At 61.3% G+C, this 16,958-nt stretch overlaps 2 protein-coding genes across 7 annotated transcripts; one reads left to right on the top strand and one right to left on the bottom strand.

Annotated features, from left to right (window-relative positions):
* The first annotated feature begins 1,061 nt into the window (after positions 1–1,061).
* On the top strand, positions 1,062–10,081 carry PTOV1 (PTOV1 extended AT-hook containing adaptor protein). Of its 3 annotated transcripts, none has more exons than XR_009559948.2 (13): positions 1,062–1,356; positions 4,263–4,400; positions 4,537–4,619; positions 4,688–4,745; positions 4,827–4,934; positions 6,457–6,612; positions 7,134–7,220; positions 7,305–7,378; positions 7,456–7,513; positions 7,677–7,781; positions 9,317–9,514; positions 9,600–9,670; positions 9,953–10,081. XR_009559948.2 is itself a non-coding variant. In XM_060288642.2 (12 exons), the coding sequence occupies exons 1-12, from the start codon at positions 1,186–1,188 to the stop codon at positions 9,609–9,611; spliced, it is 1,248 nt and encodes a 415-aa protein (XP_060144625.1). In that variant the 5' UTR covers positions 1,062–1,185; the 3' UTR covers positions 9,612–10,081. The 3 variants fall into 3 exon arrangements, 1 of the variants encoding a protein (XP_060144625.1); XR_009559949.2 differs by lacking the exon at positions 1,062–1,356 and adding an exon at positions 1,763–2,355; XM_060288642.2 differs by having other exon boundaries at positions 9,600–10,081.
* Positions 5,913–16,897, bottom strand: PNKP (polynucleotide kinase 3'-phosphatase). 4 transcript variants are annotated; one of them, XR_009559947.2, is made up of 19 exons: positions 16,683–16,897; positions 16,264–16,427; positions 15,578–15,624; positions 14,931–15,239; positions 14,434–14,513; positions 14,297–14,354; positions 14,097–14,204; positions 13,615–13,686; positions 12,546–12,594; positions 12,359–12,429; positions 12,183–12,275; positions 11,999–12,095; positions 11,861–11,922; positions 11,330–11,606; positions 11,172–11,233; positions 10,280–11,090; positions 8,729–9,487; positions 8,269–8,637; positions 5,914–7,856 (listed from the first exon to the last, which is right to left on the bottom strand). XR_009559947.2 is itself a non-coding variant. In XM_030849900.3 (17 exons), the coding sequence occupies exons 2-17, from the start codon at positions 16,412–16,414 to the stop codon at positions 10,973–10,975; spliced, it is 1,575 nt and encodes a 524-aa protein (XP_030705760.2). In that variant the 5' UTR covers positions 16,415–16,427; positions 16,683–16,896; the 3' UTR covers positions 10,914–10,972. The 4 variants fall into 4 exon arrangements, 1 of the variants encoding a protein (XP_030705760.2); XR_009559946.2 differs by having other exon boundaries at positions 5,915–7,856; positions 8,269–8,466; XR_009559945.2 differs by having other exon boundaries at positions 5,913–7,856; positions 8,269–9,487.
* Between the last annotated feature and the right edge of the window lie 61 nt (positions 16,898–16,958).

Genomic DNA, 16,958 nt, shown 5'->3' with positions numbered 1-16,958 from the left:
CCTGGCTGTTCCCTCATCTTAGCACACTCTTCCAGCCTATGTGGAGTTGCAGGCTGCCTAAAGGTCACTTTCCTGACTTCTCACGGTCACCATCCCACCCTTCTGTGCATTTTCTCTATAACACTTATCACAAACTGCGATTATTTATTTTCTCCAGTGGACCTGGTCTGTTTGGTCACCACGGTATACTCGTTGCCCAGCACAGAACTGGAAATGGTACTAATAATGATTTTAAAAGGAGAAAAACTACAATTTAGGTCGTTACTGTGCCAGATACCGATCCTAATACTTTATTAACTCATATGATCCTCATAACCATCTTAGGGTTAGCTATTATCCACATTTAAGAAACAAGGAAATTGAAGCAGGAAATCTTACACAACTACTAGTAAGTGAACACGCAGTCCTTTAATCGCTGAGTGAATGAGCGAATCAATGAACGGCCCCGAGAGGCGAGTGGCAAGAAGATGCAGAGGGAGGCAGGCGGAGCCTAGGGCCCGGGGACCAATGGGCACGCAGCTGTGACCGGCGGCGTCTCCTGGGGTTTCTGGCTCCGCCCACGCCGCCCGGCGGCCGCTGGGAGTTGTGGTCCCCTGCCCACCTAGCCACGTCACTGTCTTCAAACCCTAAGTCCTCTCCTTAGGCCTTGTACGACCCGTATTCCCGAACTTCTAGGTAGGTTCCCTGGCCCCTAGGCCTATTATTCCTCCTTTTCCTTACATGTCTTGATGCTCCCGGCTCCGCAGGTCTGGGTCTCGGGGCACGGTCTCCCCTGCCACCCCCCCCCAGCCCACTTGGTATCACCCTCTACGTTCATCTCCTCCGGTCACCCTTCGGTCTGTGTTTCCAGCCGCGCCCCGCTGAAGTGGTTTCTCTCACGTCCTCTCAGTTCCTCCCCTCCGTGCTCGAGCGACCCATAGTATCTTCCAATTGCCGTATTCCCCGCCCCACACACCCTTTTCCCGGGGCTCCCCCAGCCCTATTTTGGTACACCCCGGCCACGCCCCCTTGCGGACGCTATTGGTACGCGCCGCACTCCCCTGCTCGCCGCAGTGGTTTGGCCACAGCGACCGTCTCCGGCGGTGCGTCCCCCGCGCTTGGTACAGCCCAGCCTGTCTCCCCCTAAGCCGCGCGCCCGCGCCTCTCAGTCGGTGGAGCCCCCAGCTCGCTCGGCCTGCACCAGCCATGGTCCGTCCGCGCCGTGCCCCACACCGCTCCGGCGCTGGGGGCCCCCTCGGGGGTCGCGGCCGCCCCCTGCGGCACCTCACGGTGCGCGCCGCCCGCTCGCGCTCCTGGCCAGCCAGCCCCCGGGGCCCGCAGCCGCCGCGGATCCGGGCTCGCTCGGCCCCTCCCATGGTGAGCCCCCCGCCCTTTTTCCAGAGCTTTCCACAGCCCCGCCCCCGCCGGCCCCTTTCCCGGACTGGCGTCTTTGTCCGCGGACTCCCGCATCGGGGGTTTCTCCGGTGACCCGAAGGGTGGTCCCGCCTGGGGCCGGCTTCCCTGTGAACCCCCCTGGGTGGTACGCGCCGGGCTCTCCCCTTTGTTTCGCATTCGGGATGGGGTGGCGAGGGTGGGGTACGGGGGCGGGAAGGGCTCAAATTACTGCTGACTCCGCGACCCGATTTAAACGCGGGGTGGGGGGCGGGCGGACGGCCGGCGTGCGTTGTTGTTTTTCCAATTGGAAAGTTGCTCGCTTTCCGGGCAGGAAATCTGGAAATGGGGGAGGGGGCTGGGGGGACGGCGGCGAGAGGGCCCCGCGTCTCGCACTGGCGCGCCCAGGTGTTGCCCCCGGGGGCGTTCTCCCCGGGCCCGCACGCGTCTGTACGGCGGCCGTGGCGTGTGCGCCCAGGGTTTATTTGCACGCTCGCCCAGATGTTGGATGCCCTTACTGATGGCAGTAAGCCAAGTAAGTCCAGATCTTAAACATAAACATCCAGCTTTGCAGGTACGCGAAGTTACACATGCTTCCCGAGACCTAAAAGATGCACATACTTGTCAAAACTCTTAAGGTTTTTCTGGAGCTGTAAATCTACATATCCCGACGTTTCACGCACAGCCAAGCCGTGATACGCTTGCCCAGATGCGCGTTTTACCCTAACCTGGCGCTCAAGCTTCCTTCTTAAATATCCTGCCCCAACATTGTGCGTATCGGGGAGCTGTGGCAGCTCCACACTAGCCTTAAACAGGTTTTCTCGGATCTTATATTCAGGTACCCGGACTCGGAACACCTCCCTAAACTTAAACATCATCCTTCACTCCATTGCCTTCTCCGTTCCTTAGCGTTCATGTCTGCTTGTTCAGAAGCGCCTCCTGGGTCCTTAAACGTACATCTTAAAGCTTTCATTCTTCTTCCAGGTACTAAATAGGCTTCCTATGCAGTGAGCAACAGAACAGGTGTGGGAGGCATTTTACACACACCTGCCCAGATGTGAGATTTCCTTTAAGATTGCACGTAGGTCTAGCCCTTAAACGTGGTCCTCCACCTTGACACGCATCCTGCTTTCGGGGAGACCTGAGCTTAAGCATCGCTGGTTTTTACACCCAGGTTAAAACGTAGTCAGACTGGGCTCCAGACACAAGCAGAGTTTAAACAGGTGTCCCTGGTGCACACATTAACTGGGCCCTAAAGTGAGTTCACCTGGATCCCAAAGTCTCCTCCAGGTGTGTGATTTAACTGGTTTTCTCAGACGTTATGGGCTCTGGCTGTGGTAACCTACACGCCCAGGGCTACAACAGTCTTTCTCCGTCTCGGACGCTCCGACCGTGTTCTTACACCAGGATGCTCTCTGCTCTTCTTCCTGATCTCTCACGGTTGCCTGAATCCCAGAGTCTCCTGCCCAGGGGGAGAGTGTGCTTGCTCAGGTTTTTATTTTGCTTTTTAAGCCCCTACAAAATACAGTTTTTCCTGCCTGTTGTTATTCTGGGGCAGAAGACACCTGTGTGCTTTATAGGAAATTTGGAAAATACTGATTAGTAATGAAATGAAAAGTAACAACCATTTTTTTTCTGCTGCCTGGAGGCACCTATTAGGAGGGTTTTCACCGGTTTCCTGCTGTCAGGCTGTTTCAAAGCCTTCCCTTGTTTGCTTTGAGATGTTTTGGGTTTAAAAAAAAGATAACTGGAGAGTGCCTTGTGAGTAAATTGTGTAGCTTTCCTTGGCTTTATTGCTGGGACTTCTGGTGTTTTGCAGATGCTCTCAAGACGTTGTGTTTGAGAGACCCTTCCAGGTGTTGTCAGGCTCCCTGTTGTAAATGTGTCCCCACCTCCCTGGAGAGTTCTGGTTCCTTCCCGCCTCCCCGTGGTCAGCCTGATGTGGCTGCAGCCTGGGCTGCGCTAGGGGAGGCGGGCAACTGGCTGGGGAGGTTGGCGGGAGCCAGAGAGGAGAGTCTGGATTTTCTCTCTCCTTTTTTTATTTTTTTAAAAAAATAATTAAATTACTTATTTATTTTTACGGCTGCACCGGGTCTTAGTCACAGCACGCGGGGTATTTTGTTGCGGCACGCGGGCTTCTCTAGTTGTGCACGGGCTCCAGAGCGCATGGGCTCTGTAGTTTGAGGCACGCGTGCGCAGCAGTTGTGGCACGCAGGTTTAGTTGCCCCGCAGCATGTGGGATCTTAGTTCGCCGACCAGGGATCGAACCCGCGTCCCCTGCATTGGAAGGCAGATTCTTTACCACGGGACCACCAGGGGAGTCCCTGGATTTTCTCTTGAGGGCCTGGGGGAGCTTTGGAAGGGTTTTGAGCTTGGATGGGATGGGGCAAACCAGTGTGCCAGACAGACAGACACAGCCCAGGCTGGCTTGTGTGTCGTGGGGGGAGCTTCAGGGAGGCTCTGGACCCCCAGAGAGCTGCTTCTGAGTTATCTCAATAGAGGAATCAAAAATTGATCAGCACTGGGAGGATGAGTGGGGAGCATCTCCTGAGGAACGTGGTGGGGGGGATGGCCCGCTAGGATGAGAGCACAGCTGGAGCAAAGGCTGGAAGGGGAAGCAACTGGTAGCTTTCAGGGACCCTGCATGGGCCAGTGTTGAGGTGGCAAGTAGCCTTGGGGCGGGGAAGCGTCCTGGGGTGGCAGCAGGAAAAGGACACGGGGGGTCAGCCACTCAGGGTCTCAACCCTGGGAGAAAGGGGTTGGAGATGGCCCTGGGGGTTTCGCAGCTGGGGATCGGGGTCTCAATGTTGGGATGTCCCTTCTGGGGTATGTGGGGGACAGCTCCCCTAGCGGGCCCCTCAGCCTCAGTTTCCCTACCCCCTCTGCCACAGCAAGGTGCTCGGGTCTTCGGGGCCCTGGGTCCCATCGGGCCCTCCTCGCCCGGGCTCGCCCTCGGGGGCCTGGCCGTGGGTGAGCACCGGCTCAGCAACAAGCTGCTGGCCTGGAGCGGCGTCCTCGAGTGGCAGGAGGTGAGCGTCCACGTCAGGTCCTCTTGTGAGTCTGCGGGGGGCTGGGGGCTGGCCCTGGGGTCCCTTCTGCCCCTGCAGGTGGGGGCAGGCCTGGGCACCCGGGCTGTGTCCAGTGACCCCTCCGCTCCCACCACAGAAGCGCAGGCCCTACTCGGACTCCACGGCGAAGCTGAAGCGGGCCCTCCCCTGCCAGGCCTACGTGAACCAGGGCGAGAACCTGTGAGTGGTGGGCAGGGGGCGGGCGGGCGGGTGGCAGGACCGCTCCCCTGACCCTCTTCTTCCTGCAGGGAGACCGACCAGTGGCCGCAGAAGCTGATCATGCAGCTGATCCCGCAGCAGCTGCTGGTGAGGCCCCACCCTCTGCTGCCCGCCCTGGCCCCAGAGCACCCGCCTGGCCCTGACCCAGCTGTCCCCTGTCGCCCCCAGACCACCCTGGGCCCCCTGTTCCGCAACTCCCAGCTGGCGCAGTTCCACTTCACCAACAGAGACTGCGACTCTCTCAAGGGCCTCTGCCGCGTCATGGGCAACGGCTTTGTGAGTGGGGCAGGGGTGCTGGGGGCGGACGGCCGGGGACAGGGCGAGAAGGGCCCCTTGGAAGCACCGTGGTGACCAAGTACGGCGGGAGGCAGAGCTCTGCTGGGACAACCCAAGGCAGGTGGCAGGGTCCGGGTGACCTCTCCTGGGGGCATCCCTGTCCCTGGAGAGCAGAGGAGCCCAGCCAGCCTCCCGGACAAGCTGGAGCCACCCCTGGGCACGGGAGTGAAGGGAGAGGCCTGGGCCAGCCCTCCTGGGACCCAGGAGCTTGTTGGGGCCATAGCACATGGCAGGGACTTGGCATTTTGGGGTGGCCTGGAGGAAAGAGGGAGCCAGCAGTGGAGATGGTCTGCTGGGACTCAGTTTCCTCATCTGCGGTCCTGGGGCCACTGGGAGGAGTGAGTAAAGCACTTGAGGCGGTGACTTGAGGGCGTTGTGAGTGCTCAGGAAGTGCAAGCTGGAGAGATTGTTAAATTGGGGATTCAGACACAGGACATGGTGGGCGTGGTCCCTGCAAGCCTCTCAGGTCTGGGCCCAGGCTTCAGCCGCTGCCCCCACCCCCCAGGGCTCCAGCTGTGGGACGGCAGGTACTGGGAAAGGGTTGGGTTGAGGTGGGAGTAGGTCGTTGGCCTGGAGGACTCAGCTCTGGGGTCCTCTACCTTTCCTGGTCCCCTTTGGGACAGACCACCCTCCAGCTCCTGGCTGCTGCCTCCGGGGGGCGCTGTGTGCTGCCCTTCAGTGCCTGGGCGATCCCCTTTTCTTCTGGGTTGTGACTGGTGTGGGGTCTCTTGCCTGCCCGGTCACCCCTTCATTCAGCACCGTTTGCTTGGAGCCTGGGGCTCGCAGGCTGCAGGGAAGGTGGACCTCAGCACGCGCCCTCCATGGCCTGTCTGGTTATGCTCCGGGAGGGCCGACTGCACGTGGGTCCAGGAAGGCCAGGGGTGGGGCCCCTGAGCCAGCGGACCCCGGGGCTGAGAACGCGCATGCCCCACTGTCTAGACACCCCAGGTGGGGACGTCTGTGAGGCTCAGGCTCTCCCGCAGTCCCACCAAGGAGGCAGTAGCATCTTGTGTAATGAGTGTTTATGTGGCGCTTACTCTGTGCGCCGTTGTTGTGCTGTTTTACAAGTGGGGAAACTGAAGTCCAGGGGTGACCTGCCTTAGGTCACACAGCTAGGAGGTAGCAGAGCCAGGGTTACTCCCAGGCAGTCTGGTCCTGCGTTTGTGCTCTTAACCCCCCGGGGCCTGGTGGCCTCTGTCAGCGGGGCCCAGCAGCAAACTCCACAGGACAGGGATGACCTCGGGGCACGTGGGCGGCAGGTGGAGCCCTCTCAGGATCCTCACCCGGCACGTGGGGCCCCAGTCCTGACCCCAGAGTCACGGTGGGGGGGGACACCAGGGTGCACGTTCACAGGCTCCCAGAACGACATGTTCTGGCTACACAGCAGTCATTTAGGGTCCTGGTGTTAACCTTGAGGATTTCTGTCCCGTGATGATCGTTCCCTCCCCACCCCCACCCACAGGCGGGCTGCATGCTCTTCCCCCACATCTCCCCCTGCGAGGTGCGCGTGCTCATGCTCCTGTACTCGTCCAAGAAGAAGATCTTCATGGGCCTCATCCCCTACGACCAGAGCGGCTTCGTCAATGCCATCCGGCAGGTCATCACCACCCGCAAACAGGTGTGCCCTTGGGCCCGGCCGCCACACGTGTCTGAGGCTTTGAAGGGTGAGGGGGTCGAGGGGTCTGACAGGGTGGTTCCCGGCAGGAGGGGTGCCCATGGGGAGCAGGGAGGCGGATGGGCAGGCGGGCACACTCGTGGCAGGAGGGTACACTCGTGGCAGGAGGGTGACCTCAAATCCTGGCTCACACCTTACCAGCTCTTCAGTGACCCCTTCACCCAAAAGTGTCCCAGTTTGTGTGGCAAGTTATACAGCCGCCCAGTTCTCAGAGGCAGACCCTGTGAGCCATGTCCCCCAGGCTGATGGCGGGGGCTTGGCCCAGGGCATGGGGTGTGCTGTGAGGGGCAGGGCCCGCTCTGGGGAATCCTCTGGGCCTGTGGGCAGACTAGAGGCCGGGCCAGGCTGGGCCCTGGGGGCAGCAGGTAGATAAGCTTGGGACTGACGGACTGGGGGCATGGAGGGGTCTGGGCAGCGTTCTTCGGGGAACTCCTGGGGCACCAGCCCACCTGTCTCCTCCCCAGGCAGTGGGACCTGGTGGCGTCGCGGGCCCTGTCCAGATGGTCAACAACAAGTTCCTGGCATGGAGTGGAGTCATGGAGTGGCAGGAGGTGAGCCCTGGGCGGGCCTGGGTGACCTCAGGACCAGGGCATCCTCCCACTCCTGACGGCTTCCCTCTTCTTACCCCCCAAAAGCCCAGGCCTGAGCCTAACAGTCGGTCTAAGAGGTGGCTGCCGTCGCACATCTACGTGAACCAAGGGGAGATCCTGTGAGTGTCGGGCAGGGGGCGGGGGCGGCATCTCGGTGAGACCTGGCCTCCTGACCCTCGTCCCCGCATCCCTGCAGGAGGACCGAGCAGTGGCCGCGGAAGCTGTATATGCAGCTCATCCCGCAGCAGCTGCTGGTGAGTGGGGAAGGGGGCACTTGGCTTGCCTCGACCTTGGGGCCCTGGGGGAGGCTGCCTGTCCAGCAAGTGGCGGTAGGCGGGGCGGGGCCTGCTGACGTGTGGGCATGAGGGGCTGCGGGGCCCTGGCGCCTGGCCCAGCCACCTCGGGGCCTCCCTGCAGACCACCCTGGTGCCGCTCTTCCGGAACTCCCGCCTGGTGCAGTTCCACTTCACCAAGGACCTGGAGACGCTGAAGAGCCTGTGCCGGATCATGGACAACGGCTTTGTGAGTGGGCTGGTGGGGCCCAGGGCCGGGCTGATGGTGGGACAGACAGAGCCAGAGCCGCTTGGTGTTTAAAAACTGAAATGAGATTAAGAGCGGACGATTCCCCAAAACTGGCCGGGTGTGATGGTAGCCGTGGGGAAGGCGTGTTGGCTCTGTGCCTGGACATTGGCTCCCCTGGGGCTCTGGGCCATCCTGACCCCATTTTACAGATGGGGAAACTGAGGCTCGGAGGCTGTGCTGGGCGGGAACTTGGACCAAGTCTGGTTTGGGCCCCCGGGGCTGTCCCCCCCTGCTCTGTCTGGGTTTACTCAGCTGAGGCTGACATCACCCCACGCGTCGACTCTGCTCCCAGGTTCTTACCTGCCGCCTTCCTCTTGCTCCTTTCCCCGGGGACAGGGTGGAAAACCTGAGGCTCCCAAGGCCCTCACCAGGCAGGGCATCTGCCTGCCTCCAGCCGGAGCGAGCTCTGAAAGCCCCTGGTGCTCACCTGCTGGTGGGCCTTGGCCAGTTCTCCCCTCTCTGCGGGCCTCGGTCTCTCCATCTGTGAAGTGAGGAGCTTGGCCCTCGTGCTTCTGAAGCCGCAGCTGTCTGTGTCCGCTTTGTGGGTGTTTGCTGTATCAGGTCATAGCTGTCCTCGAATTAGCGTAATGTTTCTAAGTCAGCCGAAGTCATCATGGTTGTGCCACTGTGCATTTGAGGGGCTGGTTATTTAAGAGTTTAAAAGCAGGATTCCCTCAGGGAAACTAAGGCCTCGAGGACATGGCCGGTGCTCCCTTGTCGCACTCGGGCTTCCCTCGGCTGTTGGCTCGGGGGTGCTGTGAGGGGCTTCCTCCTCGATGCCTGTCAGCACTGGCCCCTGCAGTGGCACACAGGCCCGAGGGCAGGCATAACCCCTTCTTACTCTGGGGGCCTGCGAGTCCCCGAGCTCTCAGCCTGGGTTTGCTCACCTGTAAGATGGGGACGGTGACCCCTGGGCCCTGGAGAGAGGATCCTGTGAAAGGCGTCAGGGAGCGATTGGTGCCTGTCGGCACTGCGGTCGCTGTGACGCTGAGCCATGTCCCAAGCCACGGTGACGGCGGCATCGCAGTGGATCAGCGCCGCCCAGCTTCCCCGCCCTCAGCTGGCCCGGGGGTCGCAGAGTGGACGGAGCCCTGGTGCCCGGCCTCCTGGGGCCAGATTGGCCCCTGGTGTTTCTCCCCCGCCGCGGCCTTCCTGCGTGGTCGCGGTCACGGCCGTGGCTGGTCCCGTGGGGACCCTGGGTACTGGCTGGCCGGCGTGGGGGCCACAGTCTCGCTGGAGCTCGTCGGGCAGCCTCCTGGGCTCAGCTGTAGAGCCCACTCACTGGTCCTTGCGCAGGCACCTCTGGTGTCCTGTGGGAGTGTTGACAGGGCTGAGGACGGCGGCTGGGAAGGCCCAGCGTGCTCCGTGGTGCCCGTCTGCCAGGGCGCTGACCCGTGCGGTTTGCGCCCGTGTCACAATGGGGAGGAGCGTCTGCGCTGAGGGCCCGCCCGTGACACTGTGCTCCACACTGCCAGGCCGGCTGCGTGCACTTTTCCTACAAGGCCTCGTGCGAGATCCGCGTGCTCATGCTTCTGTACTCCTCTGAGAAGAAGATCTTCATCGGCCTCATCCCCCACGACCAGAGCAACTTCGTCAACGGCATCCGGCGCGTCATCGCCAATCAGCAGCAGGTCCTGCAGCGGAACCTGGAGCAGGAGCAGCAGCAGCGTGGGGTGAGCGAGCGCCGCTGCCGGGGCCTCGGTCCCCTCCCCCCCACCCCACCCCGCGCTGACTCCTCCCTGGCTTCCTCTCGCACAGATGGGGGGGTAGGGGCCACCCCGCCGGGCTGGGCCTCTCCAGGAGCCACAGACGAGGCCCCGCCGAGACTGGTGAGTGGAAGCTGGGCCAAGGACAGGATGGACCCTGGGAACTGCCTGGGGTTCGGGAAGTAGTGTGACCCTAGCCTTGAGAAGACCAGAGCAGAGAGAGAGGCACGCACATCCCCCATGGTCCCAGGTCTCCTGGGAAACTCCAGCCCCGCTCCCCACCAGGCGGCGACAGGAGCAGGAGTTTCCAGTCAGGGGCAGGGAGGGCAGGGAGAGGCTCTTCTTGTGCCCGGGGCCCTGGAGCCTCACCTGTCCAGTCCCTCCCACTATGCCCCCTGCCCCCAGGTCAGATGCTTCTGAGCAGAGGCCTGTGGGGACTGCAACTGCCCAGTGAGATGGAGGACAGCGTCCTGAGATATCTCCAAGGACAGTCCCCACCCTTGTACGTTTCCCCAATAAAACCTTTTAAAAGCCCTTTGGCCACTGTGCTCTGTCCAGGCACCCTGGCTCGGGAGAGGCCAGGCCCCTCCCAACAGCAGCTGTCCTCAGACCCGAGTGCCGTCCCCGGGGGCTGATGGCTGGGCCCACCCCCGAGTGTTGACACGGCTGAGGCCTGGGAGTGTGCATTTCTACCATTCGCAGGAGAGGGGTCACCTCTGAGATCACTGTCACCTGAGCCAGGAGGGGAAGCTGCAGTTCACGGAGCTGCCAGGTCTGCAAGGTGCTTGCTGGGCCGTGTCTTCCAGAGTCTTTCCACAGCTGGCCGGCTGCTCCTGGGGTCCATCCCCCGACTCCCGGCGTTGCCAGGCTGCCCTCCTTGTCCTGCGGGTTCCACAAGCCTCACTTAGCTGGAAGCAAACACAAGGCAATGCCAGGCCGGTTCCAGTCCTCTGGCACTGGTGGCACGCGGCAGGCCTGGCCGGGCTCTCAGGCGCCCCTCGCTGCTGCAGGTCCAGGCCATAGCCCTGGGGTTCAAGTCCAGCATGCAGAGCACCTCATTTCTCACGGAATCGGAGCTCCAGCTCTTGGCCCCGGGTCAGTCTTGCTAAAACTCCGGGCTTGCTCTGCAGCTGGCAGCTGCGTGCAGCGAACTCCACTCGGGCCCTGCCAGCCAGGATGCCCTGGCGCCTATCTGGAGCGCCAGCAGCCGCAGGCTGGAGAAGCCGAAACCCCCGTCCGCGAGATGCAGTTGTCCCCAAGGTGGGCTGAGGGTTTAGTTTGAGGCAAAGTTGCCAGCAGTGCCTTCCTGGGAGACCAGGCCAGTGGGTCTGTGCTCCTAGCCCGGCTGGGAGCAAAATGCTGGTCAAACATGAAGAAAAACAGCATTTATTGTGGGGTGGGGAGCAGGTGGGGGTGGGCGTTGGCTCAGCCCTCTGAGAACTGGCGGTACAGCCGCTCGAGCTGCGGCGCCACGTGGATCCGGAACGGGATCTCCAGGATGGCGGAGAAGCCTTCGGCCAGCGTGGGGGCCTCGAGCTGCTTCCTGGCGGCAGAGGGTGGTGGGTGGAGGTGAGGCCCAACGTACAGGCTCAACCTGGCGTCCCTCCCCGCCCGCGGCGCCTACCTGTAGCCGTAAATGACGATGTCGGTCACGGGGATGTGAGAGGAGTCCGTCATGTCCCGGAACTGCGGGGGGCGGAGGTCAGGCTGGCCAGGCTGGGGCGAGGGGGTGGGGGGCGGGCGGGATGTTGTGGGGGGCTGGGGAGGCGGAGGCCGGCTCACCCGGTTGTTGTGGCGTGCCTGCTCCAGGGTGGTGCTGAAGAGGAAGCAGCGGCAGGGGACGCCTGCGTCTCGGGCACACTTGACGTACCTGTGGGGGCCGGGGAAGTGGGGGGCTGGCAAAGGGCCCGGGGCCCACCCTACAGAGGCCGCCCCTGGGACCCCGGTACCTGGCTCGGCTCTGGATGTCCGGGTTCGTGTTGTCAATCACGACCCGTTTCCTTTGCTTCAGGGCCGCCTCGCACGTGGTCACGCAGCGCTGCCATGAGCCCAGAGTGTCCTGGGGGACCCAGAAAGAGGTCACGGATGGGGGCCAGGAGACCCAGGGGGACAGAGAACCAGAGAGGAAGACCCAGAGACAGAGGGGTTAGGGATCCAGGGTAGCGGGGAAAGGCAGGGAGAGGGGGGCAGGGACCTGGAGAGAGGACCTGGGGGCAGGGGGCAGAGCCGGAAAGAGAAAGACAGATGCGGGGGGAGCAGAGACCTAGAGGACAGCTCTCGGGGGTGGGGGCGGAGGGGCTGCGGATGTCCTACCCTGTTCACGTGGACGTATCCGGCCGACACGAGATGCTCCTGGAGGAAGGTGGACTTCCCAGCTGTGAAGGGCGCAGCATTAGTGGGGGCCTGAGAAGTCGGAGCAGAGCTGGGGCTTTTGAGGGGCAGGAGTCTCACCCCCAGGAAATCCCACGGCGACAACCACCTCGGGGTCTGAGCTTAAGAGGGAGCTGGACTCGGGGAGGCAGAGAGGCCCAGAGCAGGAGACGGTCCTCTGGGAGGGGCAGACATGATGAGCGAGACGCCCTCCCCATCCCTGCATGTCCCCCACTCTGCCCCCAGCCCGTCCCGCGGGCCTCACCGGGTCAAAGGCTGGGAGCTCGAAGCGGGCCATGGGCCATTTCAGAAAGAACTCCTCTGGCGTGGCGAAAGGCAGGCCCAGGTTGAGGGCAAACTGGGGGCAAGGGCACACATCAGACTGGGTAGTGGCTGGGCTGGGGGGTGGGGTGGGCAGGGACAGGGTAGAGCGAGCCTCACCAGGCGGTCAGCGCAAGAGAAGTCTTTCTTCTTGCGCCCAGGGGCCCAGTTGGCTGGGCGTCCAGCTGCATCTGGAACACATGGAGGATACAAACCCGTCTCCACCAGGAACCTTGGGGACAGGGGTCCCCAGCCTACCTGCATCAGCCCTGCGGACCCACACATTTCCCCACCCCCAGGCCCTTACCTCCCACAAAGACGCTGTCCCCGATGGAGATGGGCACGCCCTCGTTGGCCTGGGGAGGGACAGGTGATAGACAACTGGCAGTAAAGAACCTATTCACACATCTGTCCCCCCAGGGCACTAACGGGTCCTGCCGGATGCTCAGCTTGGTCTGTGCCCCACAGGAGGCCTATCTCTAACCTCTTATGCTCCACACCCAATCCATCAGTGAATCCTGTCGGCCCCGCCCTCCGGCCACTTCTCACCCCCTTTGCCGGCACCACCAACTCGATCCTGGCCACCAGCATGTCTCCAGAATATTCGGTCACTCCTTCCGGGTCTCCCGGCTTCCACTTTCGCCCGTCTGTTCCCCAAACGGCCGCCAGAGGGCGCAAGTTCCCACTTACCGCGGCTCCGGACGCTCTCCTCCCAATCCTCCCGGTGGCCACCTCACTGTGGCCCACGAAGCCTGAGAGCCTGACCCCTGCTCTCTGACCTCATACCCCTCACTTTCCCCCTCACCCGCTCAGGTACAGCCACACGGGCCTCCTCACTGCCCATGAGCACACCAGGCTCGGTCCCACCTCAGGACCCTTGCACTTGGCGTTACTCCTACCTGGACCACTCTTCCCTCAGATACACACATGGCTCCCTCCCTCAGCAGCTTTGTATCTTTACTCAAGGGCACCTCAGAGAGGATTTCGCTGAGCTCCGTAGATAAAGCAACACCCTGCCTTATCCGCACTCTGCTATTCCACATATCTGTCAATGCACCTTCCCTGATCTGGCAGCAGGCAGGTTTGTCTTGTTCACTAATATTTTCAGCTCAAGAAGCTGCTGAACTTCAGAACAAACGCACACCCAAACGAATGAATGGATCCATGAGCGACTTCTCTCTCCACCACTGTTTTTCACAGTTTGTGAGCACCGGCCTCACATATCAACACTAGGACACGACAGCAAAGGAACTGAGAAGGCCAGGCTAGGGTAGGGGATGAGAGGAAGGTCATGCACCAGAGACCCAGAGTGGGGAGGCAGGGCAGAGAGCAAGGGGCCGCAGAGGGAGGAGAGCCACTGGAAGTCCGAAGCTCACCTGCCCCTGCAGGTGGTCCCACATGCCGATCACCGGCTTCCGGTACAAGCCTGCGTCCGTGGCCACCAAGACCTGTGGGTGGGGCAGAGGTTAGACACCATCCTTGGCTCCTCCTCCAGCACCCAGAGTCCTTCAAGGGCACATGGGTCCCAAGGATGCTACCCAGAACCTCACCAATCCAAGGAGAGCGCCCGGTGCCCTGGAACTTGCCACTTACAATGGGTTTGTCAGCATAACCCCACCTGGGGCCCACACCCCACTCACCCAGGGTCTCTGTTCCCCCCACCTCTACAACTGGCTCACCATGTCATACCTTCTCCCTGGGTCTCTGTTCCCTCCTCTGTCCCATCTCACTGTCTCTGTTCCCTTCTCTCTGGGTCCCTGTGCCTGCCCCCCTCACCTACCAGGTTCCCCCCCCCACCGCCCCCATCTCAGAGTCTCTGTCCCTCCACATAGCCTTTCAGCCTCCCTTACAGCCATACCTGAAAGGGGACCCCCAGCTTCTCCACCACAGCCTCCACCTTGGCCTTGAACAACTCCGCTGGCAGCTTCCCGCGTCCAATGCCCATCTGGTTGGTGAAGATCACCAGCTGGGAAGCGGACAGGTGTCAGCCGGCGCCCTCCTCATCAGGCCCGGACCTGCCCTGTGAACCCGCCACCACGCGCGCACGCGCACACACACCTTGTAACCCTCGGCAGCCAGTTCCCGGAGCTTCTGTGGAATCTCTCGGTACAAGATCCTAGGGCGGGCGTGGAAGAGCAACGTGACGTGGGGCCCGGAGTGCACCTCACCCACCCCCTCCTCCTGTCTCTTATCACCTCCAGTCACTGGGGCCAGTGGGAAAGACCTTCCCAGAACGTGTGGTGATGAGGGTCCCATCCAGATCAAAACCGGCCACCTGGCGTTACCCAGAAAAGAGGAAGAACGGCACTGTTACACCTCTGATCCCCCTCACTCACAGGCTGGTTCACATCAACCCTGCAAGCTGGGGACTATTACCACCCACCCCTTACAGATGGAGAAACTGAGTCACAGCGGGCCTACACATCTTATGTAAGGACAAGGCACAGCAAAGATGTATCTCGGACGCTGAGTTCAGAGAGTGAAATCTTCACTCTACTATCTCCTATTCCTCTGGAGCCCCTCAGTATTCCAATCTTTAAAATGGGTTTCATATCCGACCCAGCCTCTTCCCCTGGCCTTTTTCACCTCGGACGGCTAAGAGCCATGAAAATCCAAACAGGAGCTAAGTTTTGTTTGGGTGTTAACTGCATATAAGGGGCTGTGCTCCCTCAGCGCTCAGCTTGGGCCTCACCTTGCCCCGGGGCTTCACACCAGGTGCCGTGAACACTAGCAGCTTCTGGAAGCTCTCCCAGCCAGGGGATGACTTCCTTATCCGCTTTTTCTGCTGTTCATCCTCCTCCTCCTCCTCCTCCTCCTCCGGGGCCACAGGAGGGGTGCCTGGTGGAGTGTCTGGCTGGGATTCTGGCGTGTGAGCCTCTTCCCAGCGCAGGGTCAGCGGGTGGAGGCCATTGACCAAATACAGCGTGTCCCCCACCCCCAGAGAACCCTCCAACCCTGTTCTCAGCTCCTGAGTCCCGGCAGTTGAGGGGTTAACTCCCAGCTGTAGAGAGAGAGGGAGGACTGGAACTGGCTCCACCCCCAGCGGCAACCTCCTCCAATCAAATAACCCGGAAAAAGACTCGCCTTTCTCCACCAGCCAATCAGACCCCTAAGTCCCGCCTCCTCACCCTGTACCACCAATCAGGGCTCTGGGAAGGTTATAAGCATCCAGTCTTACCCAATTTAAATGGGTATGGATGTTTACCCCACTGAAACAGGCACACCTGTTCCCCTCCCAGAATCAGATTTTCCCAGTTGGGCCTGTTCCCCGCTGGGTAGCGATTCTCCACACCCCCCACCCCCACTCCACCCCCAGGCCCCTTGCTAACGAACTGGTACCTGTTTCACTGCCACCGTCCGAGTCTCAGGGTCAGCGACCAGCTCCACTGAGGATTGAGGGGGTGGAGTCAGGATTTGAATCCTTGTGTGACTGCTTCCCTCCTTACTGGGGAGCATGGCCAGCTTCAAATCACAGTATGGGGCTACAGCACCCATCCGGCAGGAGGAATCAGTTTATTTCTAAGTAGAATTGGCTCACTCCTTGACATGCAGTACCCAGATAAAGGCCTTAACGACTGCCTGTGTCACTGGTCCTCGCCTAGGGGCAGGGCAGGTACTTTTCCGTATAGAATTGGCTTCTCCTTGACAACGCAGACCTTGGCAAGATGCAGGTTCTGGGCTTGGCCCTCTACCACCCATCTCTGCTTAGCAATATGCACTTTTCTCCGTAGGATCGGCTCTCTCCTTGACAAGGGTCGTGGCCTGATTCAAGCCTTCCCGGTGGCCTGTGAGTATCCTCTGCCCAGTGACAAAGTGTCTCGGGATTGACTCCATCCGCTCCCGCCCAAGGTGTCTGGCTAGTTCCAGGTCAGGCACAACCTTTTTCTTCCTGTGCTCCCCACATGCCACCTACCAACTTCAGGACTGGTTGCACCACGCAATTCCTGGACTACCTTTCCCATTGACTGTGTTCCCGCTCCTGAAGCGGACCACACCCCCTCCAGCTCAGGCTCCTCCCTGCCCACCTTGGTTTCTGGAGCACTTCCGGTCGGTAACCTGCGTCAAGGGTCCTCGGCCCAGCACCAGGGCTTGCCCACCCAAGGGCAGGAAGATGGGAGGCGCTCCCCCAGGGGGGCTCTCCAGCCACAGGCGGCCCTGGGCCTCCACCCTGGCCATCCTGGGAGCCGGCCTAAAGGAAAGTAGGTAAATAGGTTTGAGTGGCAGCCCTCAGTTGCTAAAGGAAGTCCCGCCTCCTCTCGCACTCTACACCAGAAACTCCCTTCATCAGCTAAAGGCTCCGGAAATCCCACCCACTCGTTGGCCTGGGGCTCGCGCCGTTTCCCAGGCGATAACGCCCCACTCCTTCCCTCCGGGACCCCGGACTCCAACTTCCCACGGCAAAGGCCGAGAAACTCTCGCGCACTCGCTTCGGCCCCACGCTCACCCTTGCCCGCCGCTTGGCTCACTCGCCGCTTCCGACCAGGGAGGGCCTGCCGGAGGCGCTCTGCTCGCAACTCGGCCGGCTGCTGCCTCTGTTTCTCCGCGGACGGAAATGGCTCGTCCTATCAAAGTGGGCGGGGCATTTGGCTCCGCCTGCCGTAAGCCCCGCCCTTTCCCAGACACAGTGCTCCTAAGGTCCCTCCGCTGGTCTGACCTTCGTCTCTCCTGATGCAGTATGAGACGCAGGCCAGTAGGGGGGGTAGATTCCCTGTTCACACAT

The sequence above is a fragment of the Globicephala melas genome, chromosome 19 (assembly GCF_963455315.2).
Source record: "Globicephala melas chromosome 19, mGloMel1.2, whole genome shotgun sequence".
Classification (NCBI taxonomy): domain Eukaryota; kingdom Metazoa; phylum Chordata; class Mammalia; order Artiodactyla; family Delphinidae; genus Globicephala; species Globicephala melas.
Note: the sequence above shows the minus strand (reverse complement) of the source record. Positions and strands in the feature narration are given on the sequence as shown.